The 26,599-nt window shown below is 44.1% G+C and overlaps 1 protein-coding gene across 2 annotated transcripts in view; it reads left to right on the top strand.

The window, feature by feature from the left end:
• LOC120979212 overlaps positions 1-26,599 on the top strand; it is a 433,119-nt gene that overhangs the window by 121,839 nt on the left and 284,681 nt on the right. For both annotated transcript variants that reach the window (XM_040407825.1, XM_040407833.1), the window contains exon 3: positions 6,624-6,807. In XM_040407825.1, coding sequence (XP_040263759.1) covers positions 6,624-6,807 — 184 coding nt within the window. The remainder of the gene's footprint in view (positions 1-6,623; positions 6,808-26,599) is intronic.

Below are 26,599 nucleotides of genomic sequence, written 5' to 3'. Positions count from 1 at the left end.
TCATGTCTGGATTTAATGCAGTGCTGCCTGAGGGCCGGTAGATCACGAACATCCAATCCCCAGAACCCGCATTGCTCCGGATCCCTGCTCGGCCGCCACCGCACCTGCGATGCTAGTGAGGCTCGGAGCCTAGATGCAGCGGCAGCCCTGTAGGGATCCAGAGGGACGTGGGTGCCAGGGAGTGGGGTAAGTATAACCAATATGAGGGGCCTGGGCATTGTGGGCATGTTTTATACTTTTGATAACCCCTTTAAGGTAGCCATACTGTTTGTTTTAAATAGCTATCAGCTGAATGTTTGGCTGGGTATGCATGGGTTCTTAATGGGGAGAGGGAAAGACGTTGCTTATCTCCCCAAGAATAAAAGGATCAGACATGTTAATTTCCAACCACCCAATCCTTATCTCCCCCAACATCTACTGTTCAGGGAAAGTTTAGAGGATGTTTACACATTAGATGGTTTGGTCAACATTTATCTTACATAGTTACATAGTTGATACGGTTTAAAAAAGACATAAGTCCATCAAGTTCAACCAAGGGATAGGTGAGGATGCAAATCCCAGAAGGAAGTGAGACTCAGATTTCTACACATTTTCATAAGCATTAATGTTGTTTACTTTTAAGAATTGATCTAAACCCTTTTTAAAACTGTCCACTGTTCCTGCTGTGACCACGTCCTGGGAATGTCTATTCCACAGATTCACAGTTCTTACAGTAAAGAAGCTTTGACGCTTCTGGAGACTGTACTTTTTCTTCTCCAGTCGGAGGCAGAGACCCCTTGTCTTTTGAGGGCATTTTACATGGAACAGTTTTTCACCGTATTTTTTGTACTGTCCATTTATATATTTGTATAGGTTAATCATGTCCCCCCTTAGATGTCTCTTCTCAAGACCAAATAATTTTTATTTTTCTTCATAACGAAGACCCTCCATGCCCCTTATCATTTTAGTCGCTCTCCTCTGTACTTTTTCCAGCTGCAGTGCGTACTTTCTATGGACTGGTGCCCAGAACTAAACTGCATATTCCAGATGAGGCTGCACCAACGCTTTGTAAAGTGGAAATATTACATCCCTGCCCCGCGAGTCCATGCCTCGTTTAATGCATGACAATATCCTGGTGGCCTTAGAAAAAGCTGATTGACATTGTATGGTGTAATTTAATCTACCATCTACAAGGACACCCAAATCCTTCTCCATAAGTGACACTCCCAGTGTTACATCACCTAGGACATATGAAGCACGGAGATTATTAAAATCAAAAACAAAAAGCACAACTTTACTTTTATCCACATTGAACCTCATTTGCCAAGTTGATGCCCAATCACTCAGAGTGTTCAAGTCAGCTTGTATTTTATGGACATTTTCCATAGACTGTACAGTACTACATATATTAGTGTCATCTGCAAAAATAGAAATTGTGCTAATAATCCCGTCCTCGATATCATTAATAAATAAATTAAATAATAGAGGGCCCAGCACTGAACCTTGGGGTACACCACTTATAACCCCGGACCATTCTGAATAGGGATCATTGACCACAACTCTCTGGACACGGTCCTTCAGCCAGTTTTCAATCCAATTACAAACTATACTTTCCAAGCCTATAGACCTTATTTTACCTATTAAACGTCTATGAGGGACAGTATCAAAAGCCTTTGCAAAACATTTTACCCACAACAAAAGTTAAACTAACTGGTCTATAATTACCTGTGAAGGACCTAGATCATTTTTTTAATATGGGCACCACATTTCCCTTGCGCCAATCACTTGGCACTGTAACAGTACCTAGAGAATGGAATCTTTAAAAATTATAAACAGGGGCACAGCAATGAATGAGCTCTTTAAGCACTCTTGGGTGTAATCCATCTGGACCCGGACCCTTGTTCACAGTTACCTTATTTAACTTAGCTTCAACCGTATCTACAGTTAGCCAATTGAGTATATTACTCGATGTACTAACAGCCCAAGCATCACATATATCAGCTCCTTTCTCTTCCTTTGTATATAGAGAGCTAAAAAAAAACATTTAGTAACTCTGCCTTTTCCTTATCTTCAGTGACTACCCCCCCCTCCCCCTCCCCCCCCCACACACACACTCTTTACCATTATTTAGGGGATCTACCTACTCGGTCCTTGGTTTTTCAGCATTTATATATTTAAAGAATGTTTTGGGATTTGTTTTGCTCTCTTTTGCCACCTGCTGTTCGTTTTGCATTTTTGCTAATTCTATCTTCTTTTTACAGATTTTATTAAGCCCTTTGTAATCTTCATACGCTACAGCTGATCCCTCAGATTTATCTTTAAAATGCCCTTTTTTGTGTTTTATTGCTCTTTTTACAGTAGCTGTAAGCCATGGGGGGTTTAATTTTAGCCATTTATACTTGTTACCTAAAGGGATGCAGTTTTTTGTGCAATTACTCAATGTGGATTTGAAGCTCTCCCATTTATCCTCAGTATTATTATGTGACAGTAGCTGCTCCCAGTCTATGCCCTCAACCCAGGGAAATTAGCCTTTTTGAAATTCACTGTCTTTGCTCTGCCTGACAGATCTAATGTGTATATTCAGCTTTAGTTGTGTTTTCACTGCACTTATGGAGATATTGATGTGGAAGGTTAAGGTTTGTAATAGAAGTCAAGTCCCATAAAGTTACCACAAATCACAAAAAGTATTGATGAATGCAGCACTTTAAGAATTTCATATTAAACAGGCTAGTCAAAGCAAGAAAATATATTGTACTCAATCAAGAGACACTGCTGCTGCAGATCTAATGATCTGAACTAGCAGTAATATAGATTCATTTAATGTTAGTGGAGGTCATTAGGACCTTTATTGGGCACAACTTATGACTATAGGAGAAATTATCCTGTGTTGATCTTCTGTGAAACCAACATTAATGATCTTATGTTTTAAAACACTTAAAAAAACAACAACATGAATTTCTAGTTTTGTATGTGTTTTTTCTGGGGTGTTTTTTTTGTGTGATATTTTATAAATATTTTTTCTTGTAATTTTTAAAGTTGTGTGAATAGGCCTATGGAGAAAAAGACTAGTAAAGAGCCCATAACTAGGTCATGTTGCATTTTGGAAAAAAAAATACAATTTGTATGTGGCCTTTACAGCCTTACATCTAGTTATATTATATCTATAATATTAACCAGTAATGGGTTCTATGGAGGATACTGAGTGAATTTGGCCTTGGGGAAATTTTTTCAAAAAGGTTAAAACTTTATAAGGGGAGATTTATCAAAAGTGCCCATAGCAACCAATCTGATTCTACCTTTCATTTTCCAAAGGAGCTCTGAAAGATGAAAGGTGGAATCTGATTGGTTGCTATGGGCAACTAAGCCAGTTTTCCTTTGCACCACTTTTGATAAATCACCCCCAAAATATTTTGAGTTGGAATCAGAAGTATTAAATTAGCTTTTTGTGTCTAAAAAGAGGGGCATCCTCTCACCCTTGCTGTTTTGTCTCCTGATAGAGTTGCTAGTCTTAAAAAAAAAAAGTCTCTTTTACATAGGACGATGCGTAGGGTAAGGCCCCTTTCACACGGGCGATTTTGCCGAGCGGCTGCAATGCGTGAGGTGAACGCATTGCACCCGCACTGGACCCATTCACTTCAATGGGGCTGTGCAGATGAGCCGTGATTTTCACACATCACTTGTGCGTTGCGTGAAAATCGCAGCATGTTCTATATTTTGCGTTTTTCATGCAACGCAGGCCTCATAGAAATTAATGGGGCTGCGTGAAAATCGCAAGCATCCGCAAGCAAGTGCAGATGCGGTGCGATTTTCACGCATGGTTTCACGCAACCCCAGGCCCCATTAAAGTCTATTCACTTTATTATTTTCCCTTATAACATGGTTATAAGGGAAAATTGTAGCATTCTTAATACAGAATGCTTAGTAAAATGTGCCTTGAGGGGTTAAAAAAAAATAAAAAATAACTCACCTCATTCACTTGATCGCGCAGCTGGCATCGTCTTCTTTCAGGACCTGCAAAAGGACCCTTGATGATGTAATCGTGCTCACCACGTATCTTCATTCAGCAGGACCTGCGCTGACGTCACCACGCTCACCACGGGGTTGAGCGCGATTACATCATCAAAGGTCCTTTTACAGGTCATGAAAGAAGAAGAAAGAAGACGATGCCAGCTGCACGAACAAGAGCATGAGGTGAGTAAATTTTTTATTATTTTTTAACCCTCAATTGACATTATACTTAGCATTCTGTATTCAGAATGCTATTATTTTCCCTTATAACCATGTTATAATGGAAAATAATAAAATCTACAGAACATCAAACCCGAACTTCAGTGAAGAAGTCCGGGTTCGGGTCTGGGTACCACATTGTCACGCGCGTGCAAAACGCTTTGCACTCACGCGGAAAAACAACTGACTGCAATTGCGTGCCTACTTGCGTGGGTTTCCCGCAATGCACCCTGAACGCTTCTGGCCCTCACCCGCGACACCTGTGTGAAGGGGGCCTAAGGCTACATTCACAAAACACGGATACCGGCCCATGTGCGTTCCGCAATTTGCAGACCGCACATGCCGTGGCTATCATAGAAAATGGCTATTTATGTCCGCAATTGTGGACAAGAATAGGACATGTTCTATTCTTTTTTGTGGGGCCGCGGCATGCAGCAACGGATGTGGGCAGCACAATGTATGCTGTCCGTATCTTTTGCAGCCCCATTGAAATGAATGGGTCCGCACTTTTGATCAGGAATCAGTCGTTTGTTCCCAATGACTGCCAAGTCGTTCAAGCAAAGTAGAGCTTCATTTCCACGCAGCAGTCATCTCCATCATCAACCTCCTCATAAAGTACCATTTTTAAATATCCTCTGTTTGCAGGATCTTAGGGCCCTTTTTCATGGCCTGACAATTATCAGGGATGAATGTTTGTACAAATGCTCATTCCTATTTACTGCCCTGTGTAAAGGTGCCACCAATCACCCAACTAGGATTACAAAAAAAAAAAAAAACATTGCGGAGATTGCACCAAAAACAATGACCTACATGCTTTGCATCAAATTTAATAACTGTATTAGATACTTTTTTTTAATACTTTTTGCAACTTTGCTGATAAGGGGAGCTTGGTCTGGTGGAAAGGGGTCATGGCTTTGAGAGAAAGGGACATGACCTAAAATGCCACAGTTTGTGCAAAACAATGCACCAGAAATTTTACACATTTTTGAATGTAAACTAAGCCAACAAATATGGGGTTTAAACTTAGATTAGGCAGTCTAAAGATGCTCCAGATATATCATCCAGTATAGTGATAAATCTGGTGCAGTTTAAGACTGAGGGCTGTATTACACTGGCAGAGGGTTGGCCAAATCATCGCTAACAAGGGTTTGTAGGAACGCTCTACCGGTGTAAAGGTGCCTTCGATTACCTGATGAATTAGCATTGGATAATCACATATTTTATGCAGTCACAAAAATCCTTTGCCGGCAGCAGGTCGATTTTCACGCACGGTTGCTAGGAGACGATCGGGATGGAGACCCGATCATTATTATTTTCCCTTATAACATGGTTATAAGGGAAAATAATAGCATTCTGAATACAGAATACATAGTAAAATAGCGCTGGAGGGGTTAAAAAAATAAATAAAAAATTTAACTCGCCTTAATCCACTTGCTTGCGCTGCCCGGCATCTCCTTCTGTCTCCTTTGCTGAACAGGACCTGTGGTGACGTCACTTCGGTCATCACATGATCCATCACCATGGTAAAAGATCATGTGATGGATCATGTGATGACCAGAGTGACGTCACCACAGGTCCTGTTCAGCAAAGGGGACAGAAGGAGATGCCGGGCAGTGCAAGCAAGTGGATTAAGGTGAGTTAAATTATTATTATTATTTTTTAACCCCTCCAGCGCTATTTTACTATGCATTCTGTATTCAGAATGCTATTATTTTCCCTTATAACCATGTTATAAGGGAAAATAATAATGATCGGGTCTCCATCCCGATCGTCTCCTAGCAACCGTGCGTGAAAATCGCACCGCATCCGCACTTGCTTGCGGATGCTTGCGATTTTCACGCAACCCTATTCACTTCTATGGGGCCTGCATTGCGTGAAAAACGCTGAATATAGAGCATGCTGCGATTTTCATGCAACGCACAAGTGATGCGTGAAAATCACTGCTCATGTGAACAGCCCCATAGAAGTGAATGGGTCGGTATTCAGTGCGGGTGCAATGCGTTCAACTCACGCATCGTATCCGCGCGGAATACTCGCCCGTGTGAAAGGGGCCTAAGGGTCTCATTTATTAAAACTGTCTAACAGTAAAGCTGACCTTTTGGAGTTTGAAGTATGTTGGCTACTGTTTGCTATTGTACAAGATGTTTTTCATTATACATTTATAAAAAATATATGTTTTATGGAAGTGCTGGAGAAGTGGATGTATTTTTCTGCAAGTTCTCTAAAAGCCTGTTTCCAATCCAGTTTCTAGGAAGTTACAGTCACTGGAGCATACTTTAAATAAACTGGGTAATGCAAATATCATAAAGATTGCATGGTACTAGCTAGGTGACTTTTGGAATGCACTGACTCTTCTTTGGTTGTTTTTTATTTGGGCAACTAAAATTCTCTCAATTCTTTATTTTATTTCTTTACAGAACAAGCAACAAAATGCATCACATACTTCTCCATGTCCTAGATTTATTGCTCATATGGCAACATCTCCCGATGAGCAACACCACTGTAAGATTGCTAGTAACAAGTCTGCTGGACATCCAAAGAATGGGAGAAACCTACATGGGAAACTGTTATCCTGCACAAACAGTCAATCAAACACTCCAGGTAACAGGCTGTTTTTTTTTTTTAACCTATAAGGAGTAATTGCTTAGACATCTTTAGTGCCTGTGCTTTCCCTTTCCGCTATTGAGATCCATCATAGTATCTCTATAGCAGGGAAAACACTTCAGTTTTGTCCCCATTCATTGTCAATGGGGACAAAACTGAACTGAAGGGAACGGAGTACACAGAATGCATTCTGTTCTGTTTCATTGCGTTCCCAATGCGTCCTGGGATGCGGAGCAAGACGTATCCGTCATGATTATTTTAGAGATAATACAACCGGATCCGTTAATAATGGATGCAGACGGTTGTATTATCATGACAGAAGTGTTTTTGCAGATCCATGACGGATCCAGCAAAAAGGCAGATGTGAAAGTAGCCTTACTTAGATTTCCTCTGGTTGTTTGTAATCTTTTATCTCATTTGACTCTTCTGGTGGCTTTTTTATGATGTCTTGGAGATGGTTTCCAGACTACAAAAATGGTCACTTTTTCAGTCAGTGGGGCAAATTTACAAATCCTGTTTAAAATGTGGGCACTTGTTTGGTACCAATTATAGTTGTTCTTGCCTTCTATGTAGTTATTCTGCTCTGCTCTAAAACTACCTGTTTGGTCTCTAAAGGTGGATTTACACATTGTAATAATTGGGCAGATTATCGGGAACAAATGTTCCTGCGAACACTTATTCCCGACAATCTGCTCATGTATATGTGCCGCCGATCAGTCAATGAATGAGCGAAACGCTCGTTCGTCATGTGATCCTGTTGTTCATGCATGCACCTTAATTTCTGGACAGCAGATTGTGCTGTCTAAATAGTGATATGTTGCCCAGAAATAATGCAGCTGTATGAAAATGCCAATCTGCTACTCACTCACCGTAATCGGCGGCGCAGGGAGCAGTCCGACAGTCACTGCGCCTGCGCCGAATACAGAAGCACACTGCGCATGCGCGAGAATTCGGTTGAGATGGAGAGAAGTAGGCTGTCAATCTAGAGGAGAGGGGCAGGCTGGAGCACGCTGGGCGGCAGAAATAGTGAGTAGACGGAGCCTCTAGGTGCTGAGAAGACGCCCCATATCAATAAAACTACGTTTTTAAGGGTAACCGCTCCAGACAAAGGTAATACATGAACATGGTTAGGTACAGCAGACACTAGCAGATCGCTAGTTTCAGACAGGAAACCCTTTAAGACAGGAACCCACACTAAATACTACCTCCACTGGTACCATACTGGCCTCCATTAAATTCAGGGAATGCAGGTTCCACATGTATGCTGAGCCCACTCTGTATTTTACCTCTCTTTGTGCCAAATGGCCTCCAATAAATGCAGGGAGAGAAGGCTACAGCTTTAGGCTGAGTTCACACGAACGTGTGTGACCCGTGCCCATGCTGCGGCCCGCAATGCACGATCGCCGGCCGTAGGTCAGCCGCATCGAATCACGGACCCATTCACTTTAATGGGTCCGCGATCTGCCCGTTCCGCAAAAAGATAGAACATGTTCTATCTTTTTGCGGAACGGAAGTACAGGACGCAACCCCACGGAAGCACTCCGTAGTGCTTCCAAGGGGTCTCGTTCCGTGCGGCCGTTCCGCAATTCCGGATTTGCGGACCCATTGAAGCGAATGGGCCCGCATCCGTGATGCGGAATGCACACGGAACTGTGGCCTTGTATTGCGCCCGCAATTTGCGGGCCGCAATACGGCCATGGATCACACATGTTCGTGTGAACTAGGCCTTACACTTGCACTAATTAAAATCAGCCTGTGGGACAGACAGGTTAGTTAGGGTTGCATGACCAATGAAGTCAGCCACACCTCCAATGCAGACTGCAAAAAAATAAATGGGGGTTAAGCCTCATGCAGACGTCCGTGAAACACGGTCCGTGAGATACCGGACTGGCATTGCAGGAGCGCACGGAGTCATAGCAAACAATGACGCTGTGCGCTCCTGCAATGGCAGTCCGGTATCTCACGGACCGTGTTCCACGAATGTCTGCATGAGGCTTTAGTCAGCACATCCCAGTGCGCAGGTGCAGGTCTCCATGGCTGAAAGTGCAAAAGCAAACACAATGCAACAGCACTCTGCAAACACAAATAATCAAGTAAAAAAAAAATTATAATAATCTCTCCTGCTCCGGACTGCGCCACCACTTTGCAGCTCTGCACTGTGACCTGATGTCGCACAGCATCACATCATAATGGACGCATACATGCACGATGCCTAAGTCCTGACCTTTTACACCTCCTGACTCTGTAAGGCATTTCATATCATTACATTGTGCTGAATGAGCAAAATGGTGCTTTAAACTGAAGCTGTATACACTTAAATGGAAAATTTACTGGAAATGCACTTTCTTGCCTCTTGTTCATAAGACCAGCTATACAATCACCTAAAGAATTATTAGGAACACCATACTAATATGGTGTTGGACCCCCTTTTGCCTTCAGAACTGCCTTAATTCTACGTGGCATTGATTCAACAAGGTGCTGATAGCATTCTTTAGAAATGTTGGCCCATATTGATAGGATAGCATCTTGCAGTTGATGGAGATTTGAGGGATGCACATCCAGGGCACGAAGCTCCCGTTCCACCACATCCCAAAGATGCTCTATTGGGTTGAGATCTGGTGACTGTGGGGGCCATTTTAGTACAGTGAACTCATTGTCATGTTCAAGAAACCAATTTGAAATGATTTGAGCTTTGTGACATGGTGCATTATCCTGCTGGAAGTAGCCATCAGAGGATGGATACATGTTCTCATTCTGTTTACACAAAATTCAGACTCTACCATTTGAATGTCTCAACAGAAATCGAGACTCATCAGACCAGGCAACATTTTTCCAGTCTTCAACAGTCCAATTTTGGTCAGCTCGTGCAAATTGTAGCCTCTTTTTCCTATTTGTAGTGGAGTTGAGTGGTACCCGGTGGGGTCTTCTGCTGTTGTAGCCCATCCGCCTCAAGGTTGTGCGTGTTGTGGCTTCACAAATGCTTTGCTGCAGACCTCGGTTGTAACGAGTGGTTATTTCAGTCAACGTTGCTCTTCTATCAGCTTGAATCAGTCGGCCCATTCTCCTCTGACCTCTAGCATCCACAAGGCATTTTCGCCCACAGGACTGCCGCATACTGGATGTTTTTCCCTTTTCACACCATTCTTTGTAAACCCTAGAAATGGTTGTGCGTGAAAATCCCAGTAACTGAGCAGATTGTAAAATACTCAGACCGGCCCGTCTGGCACCAACAACCATGCCACGCTCAAAATTGCTTAAATCACCTTTCTTTCCCATTCTGACATTCAGTTTGGAGTTCAGGAGATTGTCTTGACCAGGACCACAACCCTAAATGCATTGAAGCAACTGCCATGTGATTGGTTGACTAGATAATTGCATTAATGAGAAATAGAACAGGTGTTCCTAATAATTCTTTAGGTGAGTGTATATTGTGCGATGTATAGTGGAATACATATTGGCTCAGATTTTCTATTAACTCTGTGTCTTAATTTTGTCTTAAATTTTTGTGGATTTTGACCCAAAACAATGCATTTCATGTGTTGTTGTTGTTGTTTTTTTTTGGCCATGTTTGGCTTTGGCTGGAAAGGGTGTAGCTTAGCAGGAAAGAGAAATGTCTAAGAGGGAAAGAGCAAGGACCTGAGATGTAACTTTTGCACCAAAGTGTGACAAAACAAAATAAAAATAACTAAGACAATTGAAAGCTTTTAGACATGCAATTTATAGATGTGCTAGTTTTAACATACAACCTGAGCCACTGTAATAAGGCTACTTTCACACTTGTGGCAGAGTGATCCGGCAAGCAGTTCCGTCGCGTATGCCAACTGATGGCATCTGTAAGACTGATCAGGATCCTGATCAGTCTTAAAAATGCCTGATCAGTCAGAAAAATGCATTGAAATGCTGGATCCGTCTTTCCGGTGTCATCCGGCAAAACGGATCCGGCATTTATTACATAATACATTCCTATGGGAAAAAATGCATTCAGGCAAGTTTTTAGTTTTTTTGGCCAGAGAGAAAACCGTAGCATGCTGCGGTTTTAGCTTTTGCCTGATCAGTCAAAAAGACTGAACTGAAGACATCCTGATGCATCCTGAACGGATTGCTCTCCATTCAGAATGCATTAAGATATGCCTGATCAGTTCTTTTCCGGCATTGAGCCCTTTTGATAGAACTCAGTGCCGGAAAAGAAAAACTTAAGTGTGGAAGTACCCTTATTCTGTTGCATTTAAAGAGTCCCTCTGTGGCTGTCTACCCTGTCTAACTCATAGTAAATCTAGGCCACTGTGTGTGCAACTATTTCTCTCCAAAAAGACTACACAATAGGTATCACAATGTTTGTTAATGCAAAGGCATTCTCCAGTCCGACTCATTAATACACATATTGATAGAGCCCGGTAGAGGCATGAACATTTTACTGGAGTAGGGTCAAAAACTAATTATTCGCCATATGGTCGCTGCCTCCACAACCATTGTGCAAGACAGAAAAAAAGGAAGTCCCCTAGCTGATTTCTTTGGGCAGTTTGCTCAGTGATGACTCTCTTGACACATGCCATTCATTGGCTTTCTGAACAACAGATGGGCTAAGACTGGGAACTAAGGGAAAAGCATGGCAGAACCCTGATACCAGCTTGGGCCTTTTATCCCTCAGAATGACTTTAAGTCACATGGTCCAAGAACATAACAAGTGGGGAATTGTACTCTCAGGATTTCCTAGCTTTTCAAATAGGCGAGACGTAATTTTGACTGCCTTTTCGTATTTTGTTTATTAAAAGGATCAGGACTGTGGATGAAAGAGATTACTTGATTGTAGTGCGGGCAGTTCTCTGCCAGTGACACTCTTTTCATTGTAAGCAGGGAGAAGTTAGTTGGCAGTTTGACGGATAACAATATAGCTGGCCTCCAAATTAAAACTTAAACTCGTTTTCTTTCCCTTTCACTTGTAAATTTTCTTCATACACGTCCAAAGGGGAAAATACTAGGATTTTGTGTATTCAAACATTAAGAAGCCTTAAATCTGTGCCTTTCTTTACTAGACATAGGAGTCAACTATAATTAGAGGCACGGATTATTAAATAATTCATGTTCCTGGCTTTTTACATCATTTATGTAATTCATAAAGTAAAGAAATACACAAAGCATTGCACATATATCGTATATGTGCAAGACAGAAGTCGCTACGCATAACGAAACAGCATTTTCTCTCGGTATTAAATTTAAAATGTATTTTGGAAAAATATATAATCATAGGATTTTGTAAGCTATTATAAATAATAACCATTTATGATTTTATTTATAGCATCAAAATATTATATAGCACCATACTGCACCAGTGCTCTCACATTTGTCTCAGATCCATTCCCTGTCTCATGGGCAAATTCATGTATGTCAGATTCTGTTTCATATGAAGACAGTTAATAGTGGTGAGCTAATTTCTTGAAATTTGATTTAGATTAGATTAAATTGGACTGGAATAGAAAGTGCTCCAATGGCCCTGAAAAGTTGTGGATGACATTCTGGGGCCTACTAGGATCATATCCAACTTATTTCAAGCTCTTTAACTCCAAACCAGCATTAAGAATTTCTTAAAATGACAGTGACATACAGTATATGGCTAAAGAAAAATGCATGGCTGGTGATAAGAAACAGATTCTTTAAAAACAAACTGCACTGTAGGATTTTTTTATGTTAAAAAAAATGGTCCAAAAGATTCTCCTTTTTGGTGACAAATGCCTGGGGCAATGGCGGATTATAATAGGGGCGTTTGGGTCGGCCGGCCCGGGTCAGGCATTGCCTGGGGAGCTCAACTAAGCCTGAGGCCTATGTGGTAGTAAAATCCCGGCGCAGGCGTACGTAATGACGTCATCACGCTCCATGACATCATCGCGTGCCTGTGCTGGGGAGCAGGGCTTTGCTGAATGGGCGCCTGCCTTACCATCACGGACACAGGTAAGTATTAGCCTTTTTTTTTCTTGTGTGAGTGTGCCAACTTTGGCGGGCAGAGGAGGTCATATTACTGCAGGGACAGTGGGGGCAAATGATTACATGGGGCAAATTATTTAATGTAGGGCAGTGTGGGCGAAAATTACTTAATGGGGCAGTGTGGACGCAAATTACTTAATGGGGCAGTGTAACGGATCTCCTGGCACCCCGACCGGGTACCTCCATTGATAGTGCTCCTAGTGCTTTCCGAGGACTCCAAGCACTCCACTTGACACCGTACGCACTGCAGACCCCACGAACCGCCGAAGCTTGGTTGAGGTCTCACCGTCTCCTACCCACCCTGGACCTACGACAAGGCTCCAGGCTCCAGTGGGTGAACCTCTCCTAAAACCAGAGAGCAGGAACAGCTCTTAAAAGAGCTAGTAGTTATAGCCAGGGGAGTATAGCAAATCTTCAGCGTATAGCAATCCCCCAGTGTTGATCAGTTACCCAAACATCAGCCTCAACATGATGAAGGATAAAACAGGAACACTTTATTGAGGGCTAACCGCCTGTATTTATGCAGGTCCCCATCTGGTGGACACGCCCCTAGGGGACCAGAATGAAGACTGTGACACAGGACAGATATGCAGCACTGCAGGATACACAGACACAATACATCCCCACAATGCATCATGGTTTCCTCCTCTCTGCCCTGGAGACACCCGAGGAGTAATCCAATTATCTCTCAAGACAAAGGGAAATCGCCAATACACATGTGGGGACAACAGAACAGAAATCACCACCCAAACACACAATGTCACACCCCCACAGCAAACACAGACATTTAACATATTCCCAGATAGCTCAAGTCTGAGTGCATATCATTAGGTGAATGGCACTCAGAATACACAAATACAATAAAATTAGCTATCTGGGTACCCTCACATAACATACAATACAATTGCAAAGACAGATTTAAGCTGTCTGCTCATTCAAAGTTAGTATGGGCCATAATCCTGAGGCAAGAGGCTGGTAGCCAGGCCCCTCCGAAACCCAGTGGCGAGGTTGGTTTCGCCACACATCTCCCCCTCCCAGGGAAGACTAACCAGATACCTGACCTCACGGTCAGTACCTGAGTTAGTCTGGCAGTCCACCCACAACCCAATACTGGACCTGTTAAATTTTGGGGCCTGGCTCTGTTCTGTATGTCCCCAGCTGTTGAGGGGGCATCTGCCACTCCTTGCCTCCTTGCTGCTCTCCAGCTTGGAGTTGTAGGCACTTGGTGGGCAGAGGCCAACTGCGCTCTGCCCCGATGCCAGCTCTTCCGCTGGGGTAGCCCGTGGAAAGTCCAGCTCTGGAGAAGAGGATAGGGGAGGGCAGAGGCCGACTGCAATCTGCCCAGATGCCCCCGCCTCCGCTGGGGTAGCCTGTGGAAAGTCAGCCTCTGGAGAAGAGGATAGAGGAGGGCAGAGGCCAACTGCGCTCTGCCCAGATGCCAGCTCTTCCGCTGGGGTAGCCTGTGGGATGTCCAGCTCTGGAGAAGAGGATAGGGGAGGGCAGAGGCTGACTGCGCTCTGCCCAGATGCCAGCTCTTCTGCTGGGGTAGCCTGTGGGGAGTCAGGCTCTGGATAAGAGGATAGAGGAGGGCAGAGGCTGACTGCGCTCTGCCCAGATTCCAGCTCTTCTGCTGGGGTAGCCTGTGGGGAGTCAGGCTCTGGATAAGAGGATAGGGGAGGGCAGAGGTTAACTGCGCTCTGCCCAGATGCCAGCTCTTCCGCTGGGGTAGCCTGTGGGATGTCCGGCTCTGGAGAAGATAGGGGAGGGCAGAGGTTGACTGCGCTCTGCCCAGATGCCAGCTCTTCTACTGGGATGTGGTCAGGGAATCCTATCCCCAGGACCTTGTTGCAGATCGGCTGTGGAGAGGAGGAATCGCTTACCTCCTCCTCCTGGCATTCCTTCAGGGTTGGTGGGGGATCTGAACCGGCCGTCCAGCATCTCTGTAGGGCCGGTGGAGAGACCTCGGTCCCATCTCCACCTGCCATCGGGAGGTCTTCCCAGAACCAGTCGATGAAGTTCCCTACTTTGGGAGTTGGTAGGGAAGCAGGGGGTATCGCCAGCAAGTCTTCCCAGTTGCAGGAGGGCAAATCTGGCTCTGCTTGTCGAGTAGGTTGGGGATGAATGGAGCTGAGCAGGTGTTGGTAGGTCTGCTCCAGCTCCCACTCCCTTGTTACCAGGTGGGTCATGTCTTTGCTCACCTCCCTTCCGTCAGCATAAACATGCATGCCCATCCGATAGTCGTAGATATCCCAAAACCTAGACTCCTTCGTGCTGCCAAGATCAATGTCCTCCTCCAAGGCATCCCATAGTAACCCCGGTCCATCAAACTCCTCACCCTCGGGTCTGTCGTGCTCAGCTATCCAGGGGGAATGTTGAATGACATGCCACCTTAGGGCCTGGTAAGCGTCCTCTAGCCAAAGCTCCTTACATACCAGGTTCTGGAGCTCTGTTACCCAGTCATCCAGGGGCTGCTCTCCCAAGAGACCCATCCGCATCGCCACACGCTTCTGTAGCCGCTGCTCATAACTGGGGAGACTCTCACCTCGCCGCCGCTGGGCATTTTCCAGGGCATCATACCAGACTTCCTTTCTGTCTGCATTCCTGTAGTCTGTGACTGCCTCCTCCTCCTCGTCATAGAACGCTGTCCGAAGACTAGCCGATTCCATCCTGCTGTAGCCAGGGGCGCTGTACGGATACTAGCGTTGCCCTCAATTTAGTAAATCTACGAACGGTGTCTCCGAGCTGCTTCTCCTCACACTAGGACGCCATCCCACTGCTTGCCACCAAATGTAACGGATCTCCTGGCACCCCGACTGGGTACCTCCGTTGATAGTGCTCCTAGTGCTTTCCGAGGACTCCAAGCACTCCACTTGACACCGTACGCACTGTAGACCCCACGAACCGCCGAAGCTTGGTTGAGGTCTCACCATCTCCTACCCACCCTGGACCTACGACAAGGCTCCAGGCTCCAGTGGGTGAACCTCTCCTAAAACCAGAGAGCAGGAACAGCTCTTAAAAGAGCTAGTAGTTATAGCCAGGGGAGTATAGCAAATCTTCAGCGTATAGCAATGCCCCAGTGTTGATCAGTTACCCAAACATCAGCCTCAACATGATGAAGGATAAAACAGGAACACTTTATTGAGGGCTACCCGCCAGTATTTATGCAGGTCCCCATCTGGTGGACACGCCCCTAGGGGACCAGAATGAAGACTGTGACACAGGACAGATATGCAGCACTGCAGGATACACAGACACAATACATCCCCACAATGCATCATGGTTTCCTCCTCTCTGCCCTGGAGACACCCGAGGAGTAATCCAATTATCTCTCAAGACAAAGGGAAATTGCCAATACACATGTGGGGACAACAGAACAAAAATCACCACCCAAACACACAATGTCACACCCCCACAGCAAACACAGACATTTAACATATTCCCAGATAGCTCAAGTCTGAGTGCATATCATTAGGTGAATGGCACTCAGAATACACAAATACAATAAAATTAGCTATCTGGGTACCCTCACATAACATACAATACAATTGCAAAGACAGATTTAAGCTGTGCGGCCGGTCTGTCTGCTCATTCAAAGTTAGTATGGGCCATAATCCTGAGGCAAGAGGCTGGTAGCCAGGCCCCTCCGAAACCCAGTGGCGAGGTTGGTTTCGCCACAGGCAGTGTGGGGGCAAATTACTTAATGGGGGCAGTGTGGGGGTCAAATTACTTTGTAGGGGCAGTGTGGGGGCAAACTATTACATGGGAGGCAGTGTGGGGGAAATTACTATATGGGGCAGTGTGGGAGAAATTACTTTATGGGGCAATGTGGGGGAAATTACTTTATGGGGGTAATGTGGTGGAAATTACTATATGGGGCAGTGTGGGAGAAATTACTATCTGGGGGCAGTGTGGGGGGAAATTACTATGTGGGGGTAGTGTGGGAAAAATTACTATATGGGGCAGTGTGGAGGAAATTACTATATGGGGGTAGTGTGGGGGAAATTACTATGTGGGGGAAATTACTATGTGGGGGCAATGTGTGGAAAATTACTATATGGGGGCAGTGTGGGGGAAATTACTATGTGGGGCAGTGTGGGGGAAATTACTATATGGGGCCAGTGTGGAGGAAATTACTATATGGGGGCAGTGTGGGGGAAATTACTATGTGGGGGCAATGTGTGGAAAATTACTATATAGGGGCAGTGTGGGGGAAATTACTATGTGGGGCAGTGTGGGGGAAATTACTATATGGGGCAGTGTGGGGGAAATTACTATGTGGGGCAGTGTGGGGGAAATTACTATATGGGGGCAGTGTGGGGGAAATTACTATATGGGGGCAGTGTGGGGGAAATTACTATATGGGGCAATGTGGGGAAAATTACCATATGGGGCAATGTGGGGAAAATTACTATATGGGGGCAGTGTGGGGGAAATTACTATGTGGGGCAGTGTGGGGGAAATTACTATATGGGGCAGTGTGGGGGAAATTACTATGTGGGGCAGTGTGGGGGAAATTACTATATGGGGCAGTGTGGGGGAAATTACTATATGGGGCAGTGTGGGGGAAATTATTATATGGGGGCAGTGTGGGGGAAATTACTATGTGGGGCAGTGTCGGGGAAATTACTATATGGGGGCAGTGTGGGGGAAATTACTATGTGGGGCAGTGTGGGGAAAATTACTATATGGGGCAGTGTGGGGAAAATTTCTATATGGGGCAATGTGGGGAAAATTACTATATGGGGCAATGTGGGGAAAATTACTATATGGGGCAATGTGGGGAAAATTACTATATGGGGCAATGTAGGGAAAATTACTATATGGGGCAGTGTGGGGGAAATTACTATGTGAGGCAGTGTGGGGGAAATTACTGTATTGGGGCAGTATGGGGGAAATTACTATGTGGTGTCAGTGTGGGGGACGTTACTATTGGGGAGGCACTGTAGGGGCATTTCTGTTACAGGACATATTAGGGGACATTATTTTTGGGGACACTATACAGGCATTATTACCTGGAGCACAATATAGGGTGTTATTATTACTGGGGGGCACTCTAGGGGGCATTATAATTGCTGTAGACACTATAGGGATCTTTGGGATAGTTTATCAGACTGGTGTAAAATAGAACTGGGTTAGTTGTCCATAGCAAGCAATCAGATCTCACCTTTCATTTCTGACAGCTACTTTGGAAAATGAAAGTTGGAATCTGATTGGTTGCTATGGGCAACTAAGACAGTTCTGCTTTACTCCAGTTTGATAAATGACCCCAATTATGTCTACTGGAGTCACTATTTTTTCAGCAGTATAGTCCACATTGGGGAGCACAGTGGGCACAGTATTGGGAGTGGCAGCAGGATGACATTGTTGGGACACCAGGATGGGGAAGTTGATGGAGAAATATAACGTGTCTGTGTAACAAACGAGATGAGATGCGGCTGAAAGAATTTGTCATGGTGGACTGGGTTTAGACGCAGGAGAAGAGGAAAGAGAAGGACTACATGACAGGAGATGTCCCTGTATGTAAGAGGTATGTGGTGCTGTCTGTATTCTCTTTCATGTCTTTTATAATCATATCTATTTTAAATTTGGCAAATTTGTAACAGCCCAGATAAATTTCTGTGTACAGATAACGTAGTAGATGTTCCCTGCAGTCCTATGTAACACTGCACATAACACAATAATTCACTGTGTTATGTGGGGTGTTACATAGGACTGCAGGTAACATCTATGACATCTGTACACAGAGAGTTAGGAAATTGGTGGGGGTCTGACTCCTGGCACCCCCGACAATCAGCTGTTTGAGGAGACTGCAATGTTCCAGTGAGCGCCGCAGCCTCTTTGCTCCTTACCAAGCACAGCTCTGTCCATTTGATAGCACTGCGCTTGGTATTGCAGCTCAGACCCAATCACTCAGATAAGACAGAGCTACACCAAGACCATGTGAACGATGAATGCAGTGGCGTAGGGATCGCCATAGCAACCATAGCAGTGGCTATGGGGCCCTACGCCACTGGGGGCCCGTCCAGGCCGCCTTCTGTTGATTTTTATTTATTTTTTTATTTATTTAGACACACACTACACACAGGCAGCCAGGCCCGAGCCGCGGACCGCGGGCCTGGCTGGGGAGAAGAGAAGGAGTCAGTAGGCGGTGGAGGGGGCCGGAACGGGGGGCATACCTGAGGGACGGAGACGGAGCCAGGCACCAGCGGCCGCAGCGCAGGAAATTGGAATGGAATCCTAAGTTCTGGAATCCATTGTGAGCTGCCTGCAGGGCAGGCTAGGGGAGGGCCGAGGGCGGGCGCCAGGCACAATTAGTGGGCGGTCCGTCCGTGGCCCAGGCCGGCTCGGGCCTGGCTGGGGAGTGGGGAGGAGTCAGGAGCAGTACCAATGCCAGCAGTAGATAAGGAGGTAGATAAGTAGATAAGTAGATGCCAGCAGTGATAAGGAGGGGCACACTCTTTTGGGGGGCACACTCTAGTTCTGGGATTCCCCCCCCATTATATGACAGACTAAGGGTACTTTTACACTTGCAGCAGGACGGATCCGGCAGGCTGTTCAGCCTGTCGGATCCGTCCTGCCGCTATTTTGCTGGACCGCTGCTCCGTCCCCATTGACTATAATGCGCGGTGAGAGGCCACCCGACGAAAAAGTCTGTACTTTTCGGCCGCCAGCCTTTCACCGCACACTGCCGCGCTGCACCGGAGCTCTGTCCCCGTTCCCATTATAGTCAATGGGGATGGAGTGGCGGCAAGGCGAAATAGCGGCAGGACGGATCCAACAGGCTGAACAGCCTGTCGGATCCGTCCTGCCGCAAGTGTGAAACTACCCTAAGTTCTGCTCCTTATTGAAGGTTGCTGTACTCGCAGTAGATGGTTCCACTGTGGGCGAGCTCAGGGCTGGTGGTCTGGTGGTGGCAGAGGCACTACTGTGGCAGGCACCAGGCTAGTCTGGACTGGGAGTCTGATGGGACTGACTTGTAAAAGTTAGATGAGAGAGAAAAGTCTGAGTGCACTCAGACTTTTCTCTCTCATCTAACTGAAGACGCATAGTAAGGCCTCATTCACACGTCCGTAAGTGTTTTGCGGATCCACGGGCCCGTGGATCCGCAAAACACTGACATCAGTAATGTGCGATCCGTAATTTGCGGACCGCACATTGCCAACACTGCATAGAATATGCCTACTTTTGTCCGCAGTTGCGGACAAGAGTAGGACATGTTCTATATTGTTTTTATACTTATTTGTTTTTCCTATGACTTTTCTATGCTCATGGCAGTGGGACATCTAGGATGGGTGTTTGGGTGGGAGCTCTGGAAGGGGTGGTGGGAGGCCCGATAGATATGTGGGGGCTGGGGGGGGCCCATAAATTTTTTTTGCTATGGGGCTCATGCATTTCTAGCTACGCCCCTGGATGAATGTGATGTCATATGGCCTAGGAAGAGACTCTGGCGCTCACAAAGCACCGCAGTCTCTTCATAGAGAAAAAAAATGTAATCCACCCCTGGCCTGGGGTCATGTGATCCTCCATCTTCATCTTTCCTGTCTTCGGATATGAAAAAATGGATGATGCCATTTTGAGAAATTCGACCTAATCAAATAGCCAAAAATTTGGATTTGAAATAACCCTAATATTTTGAAAATTCTATTTGATTAGATTAGATTAGATTATTTTTGGTAGTTAACCCATTAATATCTTTTTACAGACCCTATCAAATTCAGGACTTCAGTCCTGTGAAGCTGCAATACCCACCATTGTGATGCCTATGTTGTCATTTTTAATGCTGACTACACAAAAAAATATCATCTACAGGCAGAGTGTAATGCAGTTACATATCTCCCACCACTTGAAGAAATGTGGGAGATGATGTGAACCGTGTAGCACACTCCTGTACATAGTAAAGCAGCATCTGGTGTGTTACCTTTAGAATAGCATATATACTGTATTACAATTATTATTGACCTACATATTTTTGAGTATATACCACAGAAACTTGCTTAAAGGGGTTTTCCTGGAATAATTAGCTATTAACTGAAGGCCCCTAGTCTGAATCACTTACTGAAAGATTCATACTCACCTACTCCTTTAAATGCCATCTTCCAGACCCCAGCTTGTTTTCTTCTGGTTGGGGCATGGCTATGGTCATTTGTCCTGCTGCAGCCAATGAATAGCTTCAACTGTGATGTTTGCACATGTCTATGGCTTCAGCAGCACAGGTGACTACTTCCATGCCCGAGGGAAGCAAACCTGGGGACTGGAACATGTAAGAACGGGAGCCAGCATGCAGTACTGGAGAGGCAGGGAGCAGGTACAGTAAGTATCAATCTTTCAGTAGGCAATGCAGGATAGGGGCCTTCACATAATCGCTAATTATTCCTGGAAAACGGAAAGCTAGTGAGTATGGTCAGGTTTAGTCCCTCAAGGTGCTGTGACCGCGACCTGACAGTTAGTAGAAACCCAACCCTGTGGGATTTCTGCTCAATGTTATTCATTGTCCTTAGATGTACTGTAATTGGCAGTGTGACATTTATGATCTAAATGTTGCATGGCAAATAGTTGTTGTGTTCTCCTAACATTACAGTATGCCTCAGATAACATGCCCCCTTGTGTGCCTTAACCCAAAGGCATGTCCCTATAAGTGCTTACAGGAACATTATGATCATGGTCACAGGGGGTGCGAACAGACCAGGTGAAAAGCGTGGCCCATCTCAAACTCCAGACAAGTGGACAAGTATTCTTTTAAACTGTATCTGCATCCTCAGGACAAGAGTAGCACTGTTTCTGGAAAGGGAGAGGGGGCAAATCCTAATTGACAGAAGGCAGGGCCAATACGAGTAGGCAGCGCCAACAGAAGTAGGCAGGGGTCAGCGATATCTTAGTACAGCACAAAATGCCACCCCAGCATAACCAAATACCACAGTGCAGCACAAAATACTGCTGCCTTTGCTGCCATATTTATCTGTATCACTGTCCTGAGGACAACTACACATTTGAATTCAGGAGGGCACCTGTGGCCGCCGGCAAGGTGCATAAGCACTAGTGTTGAGCGCGAATATTCGGCACTTCAAGAATTCGCGAATATTTAGAATATAGTGCTATATATTCGTTATGACGAATATTCGTATATATTATTTTTTAACACAGTACACATCAGGTGATCATCCCTCCCTTCTTCTAGCTTGTGGGCCAATGAGAAGGCTTTGTCACAGCTTAGCAACATCCCTAGCAACCAATAGAAAAGTTTCCTACCCCTTACTATATAAAAACCTCCCCAGCAGCTATTTTCTAAAGTTTATTGCAGTTATGAAAGAGACAGCAGTGTCATTGCTGTGCTCTGTGCTTTGTTGTATTACATTAGACAGTTAACTTATATATATAATTCAGATAGTTAGGGGGAGATAGTCAGTGTAGGTTAGATTGATCTATAGTGTAGCTGATAGGTTCTGCTGTCCATACATACATGCTACAGACATAGTGCTGTGATGTCACAAGTTGCACATATTGCAAAAAATATGTGCATCATTTATTGCCGCAAATATATTGGAGCACTCTATCTGCATATAAAGCTATTCCAATGTTCTGCCATGCCAACTATTTTCTCCAGTCTCAGGAAACTTATACCAGCTTGAAAAATGTAGCATAAGTGACCCACGCCTGCATTTCACGCGCATTACGCGAATATTACACTGCCGATTTTTCGCAATCAAGAATATAATCTCGAATTTGCGAATATATGACAAATTTTGACAAATTTTCCTCAAAAATATTTGTGAAATATTCGCGAAAAATCGCGAATTCGAATATTGCCCCTGCCACTCATGACAAATAAGCACCTGATGCCCCTGAGAGCATCAGATCATTATGTACCCTACAGGTTGGGCAGCCCCCTGGGCAACAGCCCACCAGGAAATTTCCCTGTAGGGTCTATGGCCAGTCCGTCCCTGGTTTTGATAGAAGTAGACAACCACAGCCTTGGAGGGCGCGCACCACTATATAGCATCAAGGTAAGGTCATAGGCAAGCGAGTATCCTACCCCTTCCTATTACATGCTAGTTGAGGGGACATACTGATCTGTGACAGAATAGCCTTCTGCACTATTAAGCAAAGATGAATGATTTACTGATGCGTGCTTTCTTGCTGTTACTTGACATTAGTTTCTTATCAAACATCCTTTCATGCAAAGCGTTGGCTCAATCAGCATACATTTGCATATATGTGTGATAGGGGCCCACTCCGCACTCAGATAAAGCCACTGTATTTGAACAAGAGATTTGTACTTTAATTAATATCGGATTGATAACTGAACATATGCAAAAATCGCTTAATCAAACAGAGTTAAAGCTCATTTATCTGCCTCAGATAAGCTTCAGAGGTGCTGTATTTTTAATGCCGGCAATCAGTTTCTTACCCCCGCCAGACAAAATGTCCCGCAGCTTTATTGACTTTTAGTTGTGTCAGCTCAGCTTTAAGAATGTTGTTAAATTTATTAAAATTCTAGTTCAAACTGCTTGTGTTGATCCTGTGATTAAAGCAAATACTTCTTATGATCACACAGATAGTAGACAATGGCATAGTCTGGTACATGGCTTCTTTAGGTTCTAAAGCTGAAAGGGCCTGTTATTATCAGGATTATGGAATTGCGCTGGAATACGGAGCGAAAGTGATTAATCAAAACTTTTGTTCTATCCCTGTGTCAGCAGACATCCCTACGCATATGACAATGGCAGATTTTGACAAAATGTATGCGTTGTTTTTCCTCTCGATATGATGAATGTGCCATATAGATGACCCATATACAAGGCGGCATGTAAATATGCAGGACCTTCTTTTGTTCATATTGAACAATGACTGTCATTAAATAGGACTTGCTTTACCAATATGTCCCCCTGTGAAGATGCAGGGCTGTTCCTGATTGGCCACCAGGACACATCCATGTGCCTTTGATAGCCCTGACATGGAAGATGTATGGTCAAAGTGCTGCACTCAGGACCACTGCTGAGAGGTAAAGAAAACCACAGTGACCCAAACAGACCTGTACTCAAACAATGTCGCACCAACCAAAGACAACATATTGAGAAGAAAAATGCTTGTAAACGGTGTGCGCTGGAAGATGTATTGGCCAGACGGCCAGAGGGCAATCTTTGAACTATTGAAATCTTTAGAAATATTGTATAGTTTAGCAACAATACTTACAAACTCAATTAATCATGCATAGATGGTCATTTTAAATCTTTACATACCGCATCATTTTAATGTTACAATAGAGGTGTCAGATTTGGATAAGTGGCCATTGTACAGGTGCAGAATTGGTGACATCGGGCTTTCCATATACTTTTTTAATGTGATAAAAAGAATGTCATTCCATTGGGAAGCATTGCTGATCGTATATATTGTCCTATACCCCTCCCGCTGCTGGCCTTTGTGTGCTAAACCAGCATTATAAGATAAGTAAGACGGGTCATAGTGGATATAGTATCTACAAGTGAAAACAGTGATCTGAGCTCAGTAGATAAAACAGAATATTAATATATTATCCCTGATGTTTTTTGGGACAGGGATGTGAAAATACAATAGCTCTGTGTCCAGCCTACATGTATGGAGACTGTATGAAAGCAGTGTTCGTATGGGTCTGTATGACTGATTTGTCTTTGGTATGGGTGATGTGATGCCTCCATGCGCACGGCAATGCTATTATTGCATATGGATGTCGTAGAAGAGGTCCTGCACTGTATAAAACTATAGAATACCTTTTACTTTAAAAAGGCAGTATACAAAGGCAGATAGTGCTCTATGCTTCTTTCAATGGTTTTATTTCAGATACCCCCATCCTGACTACTTGGTTACCTCTCCACTAAAATGATTGGGGGTGCTTTAAGGGAAGAACACCCTTGCAGCATGGAAGATTTGTATTCTTCAAAATTCTCAAATCCATGAAGAAATAAAACCTATGTGTGCCTCCATATACATTTGGAAATACAGTGGACTACAGCTCAGCATGGTACTGTATAGTTCTATAATACAACGTGTTCATGGACCCTAAAATTGAGCCCCCTACAGATGATCTTGGTAGACTGCCAGTAACTGTTCTTTACCATTCATACCCTCTAGCTATGTAAAGATCACAAAGTCTCCTCTAGATCTGGTGCCAAATGACAGTTTTCAGATCTTCATGATCTTTTTTTTTCTACTGTTGGACATTATACTGTGTAGATTATATATATGGTGACTGTTGGTCTTTGCCCATCAATGGATTCTGTTAAACTGAACGTTGCAGAATCATCCCCAAAACCTCTGGTGTATTTAAATTTTCCATCTATATGGTAATATGAACATAATACAGCTCTGATATGAAATATAGGATAACACATATTGTTATAGTGACATGACTGGTGGAATAGCATGCAATGTAACATATACATGTATTGAACTATATAATACAAGAGGTTAATGTGAAAACAGTTGTATATCTCTAGCAACGCCCTAATGAAGGAGATCTCTATTTCCTTAGTTTCTTACATTCTACTGCACATTCTCTACAAACCTTATTTACAAGGTGTACTAACCCACCCATAATTTGAATATCTTCACTCAACACAGGATTGTGTGTTGCTTATCAGGTGGCACTCTTTAATTTTATCTGTATATCCTTTAGAAGGTTATTTGCAAAAAGCAGCTGCTTATACAACTCTCAACGTACTTTATAGGATTATATATGACAAGTAGTAGACTACATGTCTTGAGCAAAGATGAATTCACTATAAATTTCTGACACAAATCACACATTTAGACAATGCCTGGAATAATAATGTATATATTGTACACTATAAGATATATAGCATATTTTGTATAACCCACCCAAAAAACAAACAAAAAAACCCCCAATATTTTGCAGGATTTGAGTGAATATAGTATAAAACTTCTCCCTCCAAAATCCTTCAGATCGCTGAAATCCCAACAATCCACAAAGCAACATTTATACAGCCCAATCCTGATCCCTGTAAAGGTGGATCCTGTGGGAAAAATAGTAAGAGCGCGTCGGGGATCAGACGCACTCTTACTTTTCTTCCCGCTCCGAACTCTGGCAGGAATAAGCAGGTTGTAGAGACAGAGTCGGAGCAGGGAGCGCGCCAGTGGCAGGGGCAGACTAGGCATGCGCTGCTCTTATTAGGAAAAGAAGCGCATGTGCAGTTGGAATAAAGCCATGGACGAGCTTTCTCTATAGCTCCTCCATGTCGCGTGCAGCCATGGACGAACTGGCTGCACGCAGAGCGGGGCTCATTATAAAAACATTACCATTCAGATTTTTTTTATAAAGTATATTAGGAAACTCTTTTTTACCCTACCTCCCACTATATAGTGGAAAGTACTTATATAGTGGCCAACCCCTTTAAACAAGGTGGACACCCCAATAACAGTAGAACCAGACAGCTTATTCACTCCAATTTGAGAATCAAGACCTAATAGAATTGCTTATCTATTAAACAAGGGGGACACCCCAATAACAGTAAAATTAGACAGCTTATTCACCCCAATTTGAGAATCAAGGTGCAATAGAATTGCTTATATATTAAACAAGGTGGACACCCCAAGAACAGTAAAATTAGACAGCTTATTACCCCCAATTTGAGAATCAAAGCCTAATAGAATTGGTTATCTATTAACCAAGGAGGACGCTGTTTAATTAAATCTGTGCCCTCCACATTCATTAATGCAAACTGTGCTGTCTTCTATCTATCCCTTCAGCTTCAGATTACAGTTCCTGCACTGTCCCTGCATTCTCCCTGTGCTCTCCCTATGCTCACCCTACAGTATG

The sequence above is a fragment of the Bufo bufo genome, chromosome 1 (assembly GCF_905171765.1).
Source record: "Bufo bufo chromosome 1, aBufBuf1.1, whole genome shotgun sequence".
Lineage (NCBI taxonomy): Eukaryota > Metazoa > Chordata > Amphibia > Anura > Bufonidae > Bufo > Bufo bufo.
The sequence above is the reverse complement of the archived record's forward strand: the minus strand, read 5'-3'. Positions and strand labels throughout refer to the sequence as shown.